Below are 15293 nucleotides of genomic sequence, written 5' to 3'. Positions count from 1 at the left end.
TGGGTTGCAAAGAGTTGGACGCGACAGCGAATGAACAAGAGCTTGCTACAAGACAAATGCTTTGTGCTTTTTTCATAAAAGCAAAAATCCTTTTCTGATTTCTTTTGGTTAGTGAAAACAGGTACTAATGTAGGTCTTTCCTAGAAATGGACTGGGATAAAGTGACCTTTCAGAAATCGGAGAATGCCTGTATTCTCTTTGAGAGGCAACCTCACTGCATTGCTTATTCTCACATCTCAGGGTGGAGCGGTCTGCAGTGTCTGTGGCTTCACTGAGGAGCGAACTGGAGGGGCTGGGCCCAGTGAAACCAATTCTGGAGGAGCTTGGACGGCAATTTCAGAGCTCTCGGAGGGTGTCTGACCTCTCTATGAACCTGGATCGGGGAGCCCAAGGCTCCTGTACCCGCTGTGCCAGGTAAGGGGGCAGCGCCTGGCTCCAGGTGCTGCTGCTGCTAAGTCACTTCAGTCGTGTCCGACTCTGTGCTACCCCATAGACGGCAGCCCATCAGGCTCCCCCGTCCCTGGGATTCTCCAGGCAAGAACACTGGAGTGGGTTGCCATTTCCTTCTGCAGTGCATGAAAGTGAAAAGTGAAAGGGAAGTCACTCAGTTGTATCCGACTCTTAGCGATCCCATGGACTGCAGCCTACCAGGCTCCTCCATCCATGGGATTTTCCAGGCAAGAGTACTGCAGTGGGGTGCCATTGCCTTCTCCGGCTCCAGGTGCATTCTGTGTCATATTGAGAACACAGCATCAAAGGAAATGAGACTTTAGCATGAATGGAGAGGGAGATGTGCTGTGGGACACAGGGCAGCCCCACGTATTATAGGACGGGCCAGTCTTGCTGCATTTGGGGAGTCACATTTCTTCCCTTCCCCACACGGTGAAGTCAGTGTCTTGTGGAACACAAGAAAGTCTTGCTTTGTTTCGAGCATCCTGGATTTCCAAGTGCATCATGGGAAGGTTGGGCAGTGGTACTGGTGGGAGGCAGAGTTGCCCAGTGCACTGTAGGGAAGTGTGAGAACTTGGGGTATTGGAGAGGCACAGAATACCATGTTTAACCTGTATTAGGAACAGTGGGGGCACTTCCAATACAATATGGGATCAATTTTAACTAGCGCATTGTGAGAAGTGTGAGTTTTTGATGCCCTGAGGGCCATCTGGTGTCGGGAGTGGAAACCCCCAGGGACTGTGGGAGTTCCCCATGCTGTGGAAGCCAAAGTACACCAGATGCACTGTAGTCTGGCCCCTGTGCATGGTGGGAAGGTGGCCTGGGTGAAGGCAGGTTGGCCTGGGCCATCCGGGTCTGAGGCCTCTTTCATCTGGTGACTACCCCTCCCCCAGCCAGGGGCAGCAGTTGTCCACGGAGTCCTTGCAGCAGCTGCTGGAACGAGCGCTGACCCCGCTAGTGGACGAGGTGAAGCAGAGAGGCCTGGCTCCTGCCTGCCCCAGCTGCCAGAGGCTACACAAGAAGATTCTGGTACCAAGGACCATGGGCCACCGTGGTCCAGTTTGTGATCAGGGCAGGGGGAGGGGAGCCCCAGGCACAAGGATACTGCTGGTGTGTGGCAGGATGGGAAGGGTGAACTGGGGGCAGCAGGTGTTGGGGTTACGCTCGGCTCTGATATGTCAGGATGGGGGGAGCAGGGAGAGCAGTTTGGTGGTTAGTGAGTCATAGGTCAGTCATTATGGAAGCTTGGGTGATGGACTTGGGCCTAAAGCATCATGGAACCTGGATCTGGTGCTTTGTGGGACAGAGAAGACAGACACCAGTCTATAGCTTCGTGGAATATAAGCCTGATTTTCTATGAACCTTGAGAGGCAATGCATTATATGGGATCATTGCGGTCAGATGGGGGACCAATGAATACAGCTCACAGTAAGCTAACGCATTATGGGAAATGGGACCACAGCTCTTCCTGAGGCATTGCACACAGACACAGGCGCAATAGCAGGTGGAATCTGAGACCAGTGTACATTCTGAAACATAGCCATCTAGTATATTATGGGATATTGGCCTAATGTGTGATGGGATATGAGTTGTAGTGGGTAAGACGGACAAATGAGGCAGTAAAGGACCTGGGGCCTGGTGCATTGTGGGACACAGGGCACCAGAGCACTGAGGACTATTTATTGGGACAGAGAGCCCTGATAGATAGGAGATGTGGGGTCTTGTGAATTATGGGATGGTTACGGTCACCACGTGATGAGATGGGGCCCAGACGTCAAGTGCATGATGGCTCATGGGCAGTAAGGAACAATTTAACAGATGCTGATTTAGTGCTTACAGGGACAAAGAAGGCCAGTGCAATCAATAGAGGACAGATGGTGGGACAGATACAAGTCTAGTGCACAAGGGAATCAGGAAGGCCCAGTGCAATGTGGGAAGCTGGGGTCAGCCTCAGGCTCAAGGCATGATGGGATACTCCCGGGGGGATGCAGGCCCCAGAGGACCCTACCCCTTGCGCTTCACGATCAAGATCCCCCCTCCACCCCCAGCCCAGTCCAGCAAGCCCAGCGGCGCCTACGCTCCTCTCCCCAGGAGCTGGAGCGCCAGGCCTTGGCCAAACACGTCAGGGCAGAGGCCCTGAGCTCCACCCTTCGGCTGGCCCAAGACGAAGCCTTGCGGGCCAAGAACCTGCTGCTGACGGACAAGATGAAGCCGGAGTGAGGAAGGAGGCTGAGGGCATGGGAGGAGGGTGAGGTCTTGGGGAGAGGGCCTGAGACACCCCCACCTTCCACTTCAGCCCCAAGGCCTCTGGCCTCACCAGCACTAACTGCCCGCTGTCTCATTACAGGGAGAAGGTGGCCGCTCTGGACTATCTACACTTGAAAATGTGCTCCCTTCACGATCAGCTCAGCAACCTGCCACTTGAGGGGTCCACGGGGACAATGGGGGGAGGAAGTGGTGGGGGAACTCCCCCAAAACGTGGGGGCCCAACCCCTGAGCAATAAATGGCCCTTCATGCTGGCATGAATTCAGTCTCCTGTTTGGCACCAAAAGAGAGCTAGTAAAATTGCACATGCCACACACCAGCATCTGTGCTCACTCTGACTTGATCCTCAGCCGATGGGATGTCGATGATGGTACACTCTTCCGAGTTCTGCTTGAAAGGGGAGTCAAGAATGAATTGATAGCCGGTGTGGAGAAGTGGGAACAAACAAAGTTCAAAAGTCTGAAATTTATCTGTGTTCAACCAGATGTTCCCATTGTAAGTCTCAGGCTTCCACTCCTTCCCAATCAATGTCCCAACCTTCCTATCAGAGACTTAGCAAGGTTTTTAATTCAACTTGGTATGTAATTCTGGAACCCATACAGCTACAGCTTGTGTTGGATTTTCAGCCATGTTGACCCTGTGTTTACAAGAAATGTGAAATTCTTTTAGGGTTTCCATGGAAGCTCATTGGTTCTCTGAATGTGACTGGAGCTGAGAGTTTAAAGATCTCAGCTCAGGGGGTACAGGTTCCATCCCTGTTTGGGGAACTAAGATCCCACATGCTTTGCAGCCAAAAAAAAACAAAACAAAACATAGAAGCAATATTTCAAAGATCTGAGCTCATAATGTTCTTTCATTAAGCCTGTCAGGACACTCAGAAGAAGCCACTGAATGCCACTCTCCTTGTGGCCATTGTTAGTGCCCTGATGGTTCATTGCAGCAGCCGCTCATCCCTGAAGTCACAGACTTCAGTTAGAACCTCGTAACAGTCAAGATGGATGCTAATATATGATTTACCATGATGCCACTGCAGACTGTGGAATATTAGCATTCCATTTCTTGACAAGGAGCTCATCACTATGTTCAAATCCTAAGAACCAACTAAACCATTTCCCAAACCAAATTTGAGAATTCACTTCCTATTGCAAATATTGATGTCAGCCAAGGTATATTCAGGAGACAGAAATCACACTGGTTATTTTTACAGAGATGATTTCATATAAGGAAATGTTACTTAGGTATAAAGAGTTGGTAACTAGGAAACTGAAAAGGCAAAAAGAGAGCGCTATGGTATCATAGTGGTAATAACTCGTGGCAGTGGAAGCAGCTAATAACACTGGTGAAGGACAAACAAATATGGCTTAGAATTATGAAAACTAAGCACTTGGGTGAGAGGCTCACCGAAGATGAAATCCGAGGAGGACAATGAGGAGGGGGGATTGCTCAGCTGCTGCAGATGTTATCTGAGCTTAGAGGACCACCAGGGACTGGGGCCTTCTCTGAAACCATGCTAAAATGGTACTGGCATTTCTCAGGGTGCGCAAGATTTGGAAAAACTGCAAACTGAACTTAGCTGCTGCAGGAAGGAAATGCCTCAGCTGGGATAAAGAAGCTATGCTGGGTGATAACCGATGAGTAGGAAAAACTGACAGGAAATAAGCAGAGGGCAAACCGGAAGAGCCCAGTCTCTTAGCTTCCTTCAGTCCCTTTGGTGCCCCCTACTGGCAGAGTCGAACACAGCCTGTTGGCAAAGAAAAAGTGGTTTTCGGTGTCCCAGATTCACAAGGGAGGGAATTTGAATCCGAGAGATAATAGCTTAATAATTGGCACACGTAACAGGAGTGTGTACCGATGATCAGCGATTATGAGTAATCCAATTCCATACCCCTAAGGCCCAAATGCATCTTTTAAGGAGTCCTTGAATACTTGAGAGACTAATTATTTTCCTGGATAACTAGTCTGAATGTTGTGCTGATGTTAATTCTATCCAAATTCTATTGTGGTTTTAATGAAAATTCAATCAAAATCCCAGTGAGATTATTTTTAAAGGAATTGACCCAATTATTCTAAAGGTCTCCTGAAGAAACAAATAGATGAGAGAAGCAAAGTTTTTTGTTTCTACAGAAGAGTAATAAGATAAGTCTACAGCCAGTATGTTAAAATATAAAGTTACACTGGAAATTCCCTTGTGATCCAGTGCCTAAGACACTGTTTTGAGCTCTCAATGCAGGGGGCCCAGCTTTGATCCCTGGTCAGGGAACTAGATGCCACATGCCACAACTAAGAATTTGCATGCTGCAAAGACCCAGCACAGCTAAGTATCTTTTAAAAATCATATTTAAAAAGAGAAAAATAAATAAAAAGTTTAAAAAAGAACAAATCAGGCTGCTCTTTGGGGAACACTTATTGAAGATACCCCACAGACACAGAGAGCCCTGGCCATCCCATTTCCCAGGTGACCCTTCAGCTTAATGCAATGACCAATGACTGGTGACCACAACAAGGCCAGTGAGTCCAATTCAACCCAGATTGTATGATCGTGAGCAAATTGAATGACTGGCTTTCAAAATTTTGGCAAAATATGCATCATATACAGTTTACCCTTTTAATCATATTTAAGTGTCTAATTCAGTGGCATGAATTACACTCACAACAGTGGGTAACCATCACCACTGTCTATGTCCAGAGCTTTTCATCCTCCCAAACAGAAACACTGTAGCCATTAAACAAAACCTCCTCATTCCCCATTCCTCCCTCCTCCCAGCTCCTGGCAACTGCCAGGAGCATCTTTTCATGGGCTTATTTGTGAATCTTCAGTGCAGAAATGTCTATTCAAGTCCTTGGCCTATTTTTTGAATGGGGTTGCTTGGCTTTTGTTGTTGGATTGTAGGAGTCATGTCATATATCTGATATTAACTCCTTATCAGATACACAATATGCAGATTATAGTCTCCCAACATGACAGCTCTTTTCACTCTATTGATCGTGTCCTTGGATGCACAGAATTTTTTAATCTGGTTGTAATGCCATGTATCTTTTTTTTTTCCTTTTGTTGCCTGTGCTTTGGCTATCACATCCAAGCTGAGAAGTCATTGCCAAATCCAATGTCATGAAGCCTTGCGCCTGTTTTCTTTGGAAGGGTTTTATAGACTGGGGTCCCCAACCTCTGGGATCTAATGCAGGATGATCTGAAGTGGAGCTGCCACAGTACTAGTAGAAATAAAGTGCACAATAAATGTAGGGCACTTGAATCATCCTGAAACCATCCCCCCACCCCCGCACTGGTCCATGGAAAAATTGTCTTCTACGAAAGCTGCCAAAAACGTTGGAGACCGCTGTTATAGAGTGCACGTGGTGGTCTCACAGACCCTCTTTCTTCCACAGTGTTTGGATGCGACAGACCCAGGGATGTCCCTTCCTCCAGCTTCCCACCACCCTCCAACATTTTTTTTCCAGTTGCAATCTTTGGAATCAGCTACGCAGCTATCCTCGGTCACCAAGACCAGCCGACACCATTTTTTGAGCTTAACTCCTTACTACCGATCAACCATGGGTTCCCAGATTCGTCAGAATCATTTCACCGAGGTAGAGGCCGCTGTCCATCACCTGGTCAACAAGTATCTGCAGGCCTCCTACACCTACCCGCCTCTGGGCTTCTTTTTCCACTGCCACAATGTGACTCGAGAGCGTGAGCCCCCTTTTCCTTGAACTGCTCTAGGAGAAGAGCCAGGGCACCCACCATTTCTTGAAACTGCAAAACCAGCATGGCTGCCATGCCCTCTTCCTAGACGGGCAGAAACTGTATCAAGATGAGTGGGGTAAAACCCAGGATGCTACGGAAGCCTTCGTGTTCATGGAGAAGAACCTCCATGAACCAGGCCCATATGGATCCGCACGCCCTGGGTTCTCCCTGTGCAGACTCCCACCTCTGTGACTTCCTGGATCCTCAGCCTAGGTGAGCAGGTGACATTTATCTGCAAGATGGGTGATCACCTGACTGACCTCCGCAGGCTGGCTGGTCCCCAGGCTTGGCTGGGCGAGTATCTGTTTGAAAAGCTCAGCCTTAAGCACAACTAGGAGCCCCCCCGCCCCCAGAACCCCGCAGCCCTTGAGGAGTCCCCCTGATGTCAGGCCTTCTGCCCGAAGCCGCTCTCTGCAACCACTAGGCAGCTTGTTAACCACTCTGGTGAACCAGCCCCACCCCAATGACCTTTCCCCTAGTTTCCCCACTTACCAACTCATGGCCAGTCTGGTTTCATCTATGCACCTGTGGTAGGCAGAAAATGGTTCCCCCAAAGATGCCTGGACCCTGTGCATATGGTATTCTACATGGCAAAGGGGAATTAGGTTGCAGAGGGAATTAAGGTTGCTAATCAGTTGGAGTTGAGATTAGGAGCTAATCATGGATCATCTGGATGGGCTCAGTCCAACCACAAGGGTCCTTAGATGGCAGGAATCAGTCACAGGAGGTATGACTAGTGGAGAAAGGCATAGAGGGATGCAACAACAACGGCTATGAAGATGGAAGATAGAATCAAAACCGCATTAAGAATATTGGGGGATTCATTTGGGAGTTCTCAACCTTTTAAGTTTAGGGTGGGCAGGGACTCCCCTGGTAGCCCAGTGGCTAAGACTCTGTGCTCCCAAGGCAGGGGCCCCCAGGTCCAATCCCTAGTCAAAATCCAGGACAGCCCAATAAATAAGTATATATATATATTTAAAATGCGGGGTGGGCAGTAGGTGTTGGGGCAGCAGGAACTGAGCTCATGAAAGCTTGTGGGGTTGATTGGGATGGGTCTTGCATGGTTGGGTGTGGTGTGACTGGAGCTGAAAGGCAGTAAATTAAGCAGGTGCCAGGGTTATAGCTGACATGGTGACTGTAACTGAGAATTCATGGCAGAGCCTGGGGATGGATGGGAACTTTTCTCTTCCTCCACCATGACCCTCACCTCACCCATCCCTGCCCAGCCCAAGAGCACAGCAGACATCACACCCCCAGCTTACACATCTTTATTAGTCAGGATGTGGGATTTCCAAACCCAGACAGGCTGCCTCTGTCCTGCACCAGCCCAGCTGCAGAGACCTTCCCCCTAGTTCCTGGGGAGACCAGCTCCCCTCTGGAAGGCGTCAAAAGTTAGTGGCTGTCGTGGGGGCTCTGGAGCCCCTGGTAAGGCAGGGGAGAGAGCCACAGCTGTGCTCCGAGTCCTCCTCCCCTAACCCGAGTCTTCCTCCCCTAACCCTCTGCGCTTAAGACGCTGCCCCTCCGGGAAGAGGGCGGCCACGTCCAACAAGGCGTCCTGGATGCGCTGGCCCAGCCGGTGGGAGTCCTGGAAGGAGAGAGGTGTCACGTGCAAGAGAAGCTGGGAGAGGGGTTCCGAGAGGCTGAGAAACAAGAGGGCTGGGGTCCCTGCCCCTGGGCCTGAGGGCTGCGGGGTTTGAGCACTGGGGCTCCGGGATCGTGGGCAGGCGGCAAGCTGGGAGTCTGGAATCCTGAGCTGTAGGAGAGGAGGGAGGCGGAAGTCCCGAGAGAGGAGGGGCCGGGGTGGGTTAGCCTCACCGTTCTTGTGCTTGATTTTTTGCTCGAGATGTGGAAGGTGATCACGTCATCGCCCATGAACATGTAGGACACACCGTAACCATGGTCATCGGCCTGCAGAGGGACGAGTGAGGGGAGCAACACAGCCCTAGGTCCCATCCCCCCGCCATAGGTGGGACCGCGGGCCTCCCAGCCCCCTCCTCTTTCAGGACCCAGTTCCACTCACAGGCCCGAATCCACCACCAGAGGAGACATAGTCGGGGTAATTATGAACGTCGAACAGGTGAATTTGCTGAACAGGAATCTGGCTGGTGGCCAGCTGCCACTGCTCTGAGTGAACCTGAGGGACAGAAGTCGGTCACGTGTGCGCTAAAGACAAGCCACGGCTGCTGAACTGCCAATTTCTCTTCAAGATGTGCCACTCTGCCCCGCCCCTTCCTGACGTCACCGTGTGATCTTTCCCCTCTAGACCACACCCTCTCTCCTTGTTCCCGCCCTAACCACGCCCCTCTCACCAACTCAGAACCCGCCCCTCTCCTTGTCCCCGCCCCTAACCACGCCCCTCTCCCTTTCAACTCCTGACCCTGCTGTCTTCTAGACCACATTCTTCTCCCACTGGCCCCGCCCCTCCGCCCTGACCACGCCCCTCACATCCTTTCCATAACCGTGCCCCCTTCTCTAGGCCCCACTTCCCTCTCCACTCCTTCCCTCTCTCTTGCCTGGCCTCCCTAGCTCTCTCCTCTGCTGATAACTCCTTTTTCCAACATCACCCTCCTTGCCCTGAAGTGCCTCCCTTCTCTTCTTTAACCCTTTCCCTGCTCCCAACCTGGTCCAGGAATGGAGACTGCAGGTGGAGGAACTGGGACACGACGTAGAGAGCAAAGAGGTGGCGATCGACCCCCTGTCCACTCATCGCTGCCTTCAGCAGAGCTTGGTGCTTATCCACCGCCAGGCGGAACAGGGCGAGGCACTGTGCGTCCTGGGGACCCCCGGGGAGGTCACAGGTCATGGAAAGACAGGAAATGGGCTTACTGCTGGGGCCTGTCGCACCCCCGGCCTCAACCCAGCTTGCAACTTCCCTGCAAGGCAGAGATATCAACTCCACTTCGTAGCAGGGATACAGGCACAGAGAGGGGAAGTCACTTGCCCAGGGTCACACAGCAAGGCAGAATCAGGTGGGTTCCCAGGTATCGAGGGCCCAAACTCCCTTCACTGAGCCTCAAAACAAGTAGGGGGAGAGGAAACAGAGGTGCCTGCGGGGTTCTGAGCGAGAGATTATGTAGGGAACATGAGGAATGGTACAAATGAAAGCTACAAGGTCACACAGAGGTTAAATAAAGAGACCTACATTTTGGAAACGGGTGCCCACTCGTGCCCTCTGTGTGATCCCCATTAAAGCATGTAGTACACTATGCTGAACTACCTCTGTCTCCCCCATCAGTGAGCTCCTTAAGGTCAGAGACTCGGCTTGTTCCTCCCCTGTCTCATCACAGAGCTTGGACCTCAGAAGGCGCTCCTTAAGTGTTTGTAAATGTATGAATGAGAAGGTGGAAATGACCGAAGCCTCAAATGAGGCCTACACCCACTGTCTTCTCTTTGTCCTCCATGGCTCTCACAAAGTCGCGGGCCTCCCTCGTGCAAGAACGCACCGTCTCTGTGCGGCCTTCCAGGAACAAGCGAGTCATGGTGGATTCATAAGTCAGGCAGAACTGACCCCTGTCCTGGGGACAAGGAGGAGACACGCCTGTCAGCCAGGCTCAGGAAGCCTTCACAGACCTGACCCACCTCTGTGTGGCCCTCCAGCCTCCTTCCACCCAGGAACATGCAGTTGGGAGAGGGCTCGATGGAGCCCTTAATCAAGATGGCAGACCCACCACCAAGGAGTCATGAAAGGGCTCGACAATACGGGTCTTGGGGGCCCAGGGGAACTGAGGTCCTGAGAGGGGGGCTGGGGTTAGGAACCCAACTGACCCGGAAGTGGGCCAGCTGCAAGGTGGTCTGGATGAAGCTGTCTGAAGAGAGATGGCAGCGTTTGATGAAATTCTTGCCAAAGTGGGAGAAGGGGAAGACGTGGCAGTCGATGTTTCCAGACAAGGTCTTGGCTGCCCTCAGGGCTAGAGAGATGGATAGATGGATCTGCCAGAGAAGGAGGGAGGGAGGAATGGCTGGGGGTTACAGACAGGAGGAGGTTGGAGTTGGGGCTGGTGCTGGCAGTGAAGGTCAGGATGGGATTGAGGTTTGGGGACAGGGATGGGATGGACAGGGAATGGAGCTGGGAATGAGGAATGAATTAGGACTGGGAATGGGGTTGGGATTGGGTATAGGATGGGATATGAATGGGGGTTATGTATGGGATGGGGTTGAGGAGGGCATGGCAACCCACTTCAGTCTTCTTACCTGGAGAATCCCATGGACAGAGGAGCCTGGTGGGCTACAGTCCATGGGGTGGCAAAGAGTTGGACATGACTGAGGCCACTTAGGATGCATGGGATGGGGTTAGGGTTGAGGATGGGATTGAATTTAAGAATGGTGATGGGGAGACTTTCCTGGTTGTCCAGTGGCTAAGACTCCATGATCCCAACGTAGGGGCCCGGGACAAGGAACTAGATCCCGCATGCCCCAGCGAAAAGACCCACATGCCAAAAAGACCCCACAAGATGAAACTAAGACCCAGCACAGCCAAATGAATGAATGAATGAGTGAATAAACCAAAAAAGAATGCTGCTGGAGATGGAGGTGGATATGAGTTTGGGATGGAGACAAAGTTGGATCTGAGTTGGGATAGAAGTAAATTGAGGTTGAGGATGGTGTGGAGATTGGGGTTGAGCAGGGGTGGTGGAAACAGGGTTAGTTTGGGGTTAGGGTTAGAACAGAGGATGTGGTTGGGATGGGGTTAGATTAGAGACAGGATTGGGGTTTGGGTTTGGCTTGATTTGGGATGTGGGTTTGGAATTGGGGGCTTAGGGATGGGATTGATTTTTTGCTTGAGACTGGGGTTGGGGATGAGATTAGAGGCAAACCCAGGAATTTGGGGATGTGGAAGAGGAACCTAGAAACTTAGCCTCACCTTGTCTGGAAGGTCCCAGTGCAGCCTCTGGGGCTGGGGCAGCAAGGGGTCAGGGTGCCCCTTGCAGTGACCGTCTGCCGAGTAGCCCAGCTGAAAGCATTCTGTGGCCAGAGTGAACTGCGTGCAGATTGAAGCTGTCAGAGTCCCTCCTCCCGCTGGACCAAGCAAGGGGCATCGAACCAGGCCCCCCTTTTCTGAAGTCCCCTCTTAAGGGAGTCAGGACAATCTCTGAGAAACAGAAACCTCTGGATGGTCACAGGTGGGATCTTGGGGTCACAGTCATTGAGAGCAAGGCTAATACTAATACTCAGTTGGTGCTTACTGCCCTTGTACTTCTGACTGGTTCAAAGTATGATATGCAGAGATGACAGATGACAGGAAGTGTCTTGTAGGGTCTGAGGTTAAATTGAATTAAGAGTGTCATTTACCAATATAATCAAAGGCAAAAAAAAAAAAATTCGTTTTTTAAATAAAAAATAGGCACAGAGGAATCAGTGCTTAGCTAGGGCTGCTCTCAAGATCTAGAATCAGCCCTCCTTCCTCTCATACATGCCTGATCCTCACCCTGGGCCCTAGCCAACCCCTCATGCAACACTATGGAAGACTGGGAACCCAGTGGGATGCAGACACCACCCCCGATGGTTTAAAGACTAAATGAAACAGAGAAGAGAGAGAGGCTAAGTTTCTCAGGACTGCACAGGAGCTTAAAAATGAAAGAAAATACAACCCTTTCACTTGATGAGGCAGAAACTGAGGCTCAGAGGAGGGGAGTAATTTGCCCAAGGTCACACAGCAACCCAGAGCCAGAGGATGGTTCTGACTCAGGGTGATATGGTTGGAAGGCCTCACTCTGGTCTCAGAATATTCTGGATTTTTATTCTCACTCGGCAGCTTCTAACTCTGTGACTCTGGGCAAATCAGTTCCTTTTTCTGAGTCCCAAATGCCTATTTGTCAAAGAAAGGTCATAGGGAGTTCCCTGGCAGTTCAATGGTTAGGACTCAATTCTTTCACTGTGGGAGCCTGGGTTCCATCCCTGGTCAGGGAACTAAGATTCTGCAAACTAAGCAGCATAGGCCAAAAAAAAGAAAGGTCATAATCCTAGATGGGCTTCCCTGGTGGCTCAGATGGTAAAGAATCCGCCTGCAGTGCAGGAGACCGGGGTTCAATCCCTAGGTCAGGAAGATCCCCTGAAGAAGGGAATGGCAACCCACTGCAGTATTCTTGCCTGGAGAATTCCATGGACAGATGAGCCTGGCGGACTACAGTCCATGGAGTTGCAAAGACTGAGTAACTAACACTCTCCCTTTTCAATCCTAGATACCCTTCTTTATTGGGTGACCCTGGTCCGGTGTCTGCCTCTCTCTGAGTCTCATTTTTCCTCTAACCTTAAGGCACCAGAGAGGAAGGTCTTTGGAAATGGTGGGGGGAGGGTGGCGGTCGCCAGGGTGGAGGGCCAGCTGGCTTGCCGTACCTCCCACATGTGTCCTGAGATGGGGCAGTCAGCCCATGAGTGCTCCACGCTGAGGCCCAGCTTCCCATTGGAGAAGACGATTAGGGAGAAGGATTTGTCAAACCAGCTGCCGGGAGAGAGTTCAAAGCGGTCACCAAAGAGTCAAAGAGGCCAGGAGGGAAGTCAGGGGACTCTCTGTGGGAACTGAGTGGGTTTTGGTTGGGAGATCTAGGAATCAGGGCTGGGGGCCTGGTGTGGGGATCCCTAAGAAGGTAGGGGTCTCTAGTGGGGGGTTCTGATCATCTCTGAAATGTATCTCAGGATCATAGGGTTCAGGGGTTTTGAGAGAACATTTTTTTTTTTTAAGTTCAAAAAAAATTCAGAAAAAATTTAAAAAGTTTTCAGGGTTTACAGGTGCTGAGAGCTTAGGGAAATTCTCCCAGGAGTCTCAGAAATCAGAGTGGTGCCTTGTGGGCATCTAAGAATTTATCTGAGAATCTCTAGGTAGGGGGTCCCAGGGCTGAGGTCCTGAATTGGGGCACCTACATTAAGGTCCGAGGATTCCATGGTCTGAAGTTCTGAGTCTGAGGTCCCCAGGCTTAGGGTCTGGCTGGCGGATTCCCTGGGTCCTAGATTTGGCACCTATTAATCCTCAGATCTGGGGTCCCTGTGTCTGCAATTGTGAGTCTGGAGTCTGGGTCTAGAGTTTCTCAAGGTCTGAGAATCCAGGTCAGGAGTTTGGCGGTCCTGAAATCTGGGGTCCCTGGTCTAGAGGTTAACGGCCTCAGAGGTCCCCAGGTCTCAGTGCATTGGGTCTGGGGTCACAGGTCGGGTGGGGGCCAGATCTGCGGGCTGACTCACCGGTCGTGGCCCTGGCCGGCCAGCAGGGCATGTGCGTAGGCGTCTAAGGAAGCTGCGGGGTCCTCCCTGGTGAGCCCCGCGGGCTCTGAGTCGAGGGATACGAAGAAAGCGGCCCCTTCGACAGCTTCCAGGGCCTCCTGGGCCTGGGTCTTCAGAGACCTCCGCACCTGGGCCCAGGTGTCCCTGCCGGAGGAGTGACTGAGTCCACCCTCCTCCCTGCCCAGCCTCCGCCAGGCCTGCGACCTCAGGGTTCTGGCCGGGCCTGGGGCCCCCAGACCTCTGACCCTCACCTCGGAGCAGCGGTCAAGGCCGCCAGATGCTCCTCGTGGGGGCAGGCGGGAGAGGGGTCGTCCAGGATTCGTTGAAACTGCTGCTCCAGGGCCCGCGGGGAAAGCAGGCGGCTTTGCGAGTGGGTCCCCACGCGGAAGAACCGGCCCCGGTGGAAGACGGCCACGTGTCGGCTGTCACGGAGGTGGCGGATGTGATCTGGGGTTGGGGGGGATACGTTGTAAGAATAAGGACCTTTGTTAGCCACTTACCAAGTGGCTTGCGGGTACCCTTATTGTCCCACTTGAGCGAAGAGGAAACTCAAGCTCAGAGAGGGTAATAACTTGCCCAAGGTCACTGAACTGAACTGAAGGTCACACAGCTTGGGAGTTACGGAGCTGGGATTCGAACCCAGGTAGGCTGGCTCCAGAGAGCGTGTTCTTAGCCACTATACTGTTCTACCTCTATTAACGAGAGGGGTAGAGGGGCCTCACCTCTGTGGACCCCGGGAATTCGCGTGGTGTTGAATATCTTCTCATACTGGGCGGAGCACAAGGGTCGCATTCCCATCAGCAAAGTCTGCAGGAGATCACAGGCTCGTGACCTGCCTCCCAGGACCCAGGTGGTGGCCACACATCTGAGGACCACAGCCTCCATCCCCAGCCCGCAGGGGCAGCCCTCTTACTGGCAGGATCTCCTGGCGGTCCAGGCGGTGGCGGTACAGAAGGAGGGCGTGGACTGCGTTGCCTGCGCGCGCCGCCTGCACAGGAGTGGGCGTGACGTACAGGAAGTCCTGTGGGCCAGGCCAGGCGTCAGGTTTGCGCAGGATGGAGGCACTGACCTCAAACACAGGTCTTGATCCCAACAGGCGGGATGGTGAATTCCAGACTGTGATTGGGGTCACTGACCCTAAACCCCACATTCTAGCCAGACACCCCAGCCCTAGACCCGAGGAACAATGAACCCCATCCCTTGCCCACTTCCTAACCTCCGTCTCCCCTTCTCACCATCATGTAATAGTTGCTGTTCACCATCAGTGAGTTCCTGGAGCGCAGGTACACGAATTCTTCCCACCAGTCACTGACCTGGGAGTGGGGCAGAGACACACAGCTGGGGTGGTTGGGGTCAAGGGAGGGGGTAAATGAGGGGGTGGTCCCTCCAGACTTTGCTATGTCAAATGGGGAGCGTCGAGCTCAATGAAGCAGGTGTCAAGAGAGGTAACTAGCAATAACTTAGATGTCCATCCATGGGGGACCAGTTAGCTAAACCGTGCAACCCTCATGTTATGGAATAACATAGCTGTTTAAAAAGAACAAGTTACATCTTCCCTGGAGAAGGACATGGCAATCCACTCCAGTATTCTTGCCTGGAAAATCCCATGGACAGAGGAGCCTG

The 15293-nt window shown here is 52.0% G+C and overlaps 2 protein-coding genes across 3 annotated transcripts in view; one reads left to right on the top strand and one right to left on the bottom strand.

Annotated features, from left to right (window-relative positions):
• Positions 1–2977, top strand: part of TSKS (testis-specific serine kinase substrate) — a 16246-nt gene extending 13269 nt beyond the window's left edge. The window contains exons 8-11 of one of the 2 annotated variants that reach the window (XM_010849631.1): positions 241–414; positions 1344–1479; positions 2542–2666; positions 2798–2977. In XM_010849631.1, the coding sequence (XP_010847933.1) occupies positions 241–414; positions 1344–1479; positions 2542–2666; positions 2798–2954 (592 nt within the window). In that variant the 3' untranslated portion in view covers positions 2955–2977. Of the gene's footprint in view, positions 1–240; positions 415–1343; positions 1480–2498; positions 2667–2797 lie in introns of both variants that reach the window. The other variant, XM_010849632.1, reaches the window with a different exon arrangement.
• Positions 2978–7710: 4733 nt separating this feature from the next.
• Positions 7711–15293, bottom strand: part of CPT1C (carnitine palmitoyltransferase 1C) — a 19332-nt gene continuing 11749 nt past the window's right edge. The window contains 12 exon segments of the mRNA XM_010849630.1: positions 7711–8043; positions 8274–8366; positions 8479–8592; positions 9079–9231; positions 9839–9973; positions 10224–10388; positions 11320–11436; positions 12792–12897; positions 13632–13814; positions 13922–14117; positions 14393–14477; positions 14584–14691. Of these exon segments, the coding sequence (XP_010847932.1) occupies positions 7930–8043; positions 8274–8366; positions 8479–8592; positions 9079–9231; positions 9839–9973; positions 10224–10388; positions 11320–11436; positions 12792–12897; positions 13632–13814; positions 13922–14117; positions 14393–14477; positions 14584–14691 (1569 nt within the window). The 3' untranslated portion in view covers positions 7711–7929.

This window comes from Bison bison, unplaced genomic scaffold, assembly GCF_000754665.1.
Source record: "Bison bison bison isolate TAMUID 2011002044 unplaced genomic scaffold, Bison_UMD1.0 scf7180017864285, whole genome shotgun sequence".
Classification (NCBI taxonomy): domain Eukaryota; kingdom Metazoa; phylum Chordata; class Mammalia; order Artiodactyla; family Bovidae; genus Bison; species Bison bison.
The sequence above is the reverse complement of the archived record's forward strand: the minus strand, read 5'-3'. Positions and strand labels throughout refer to the sequence as shown.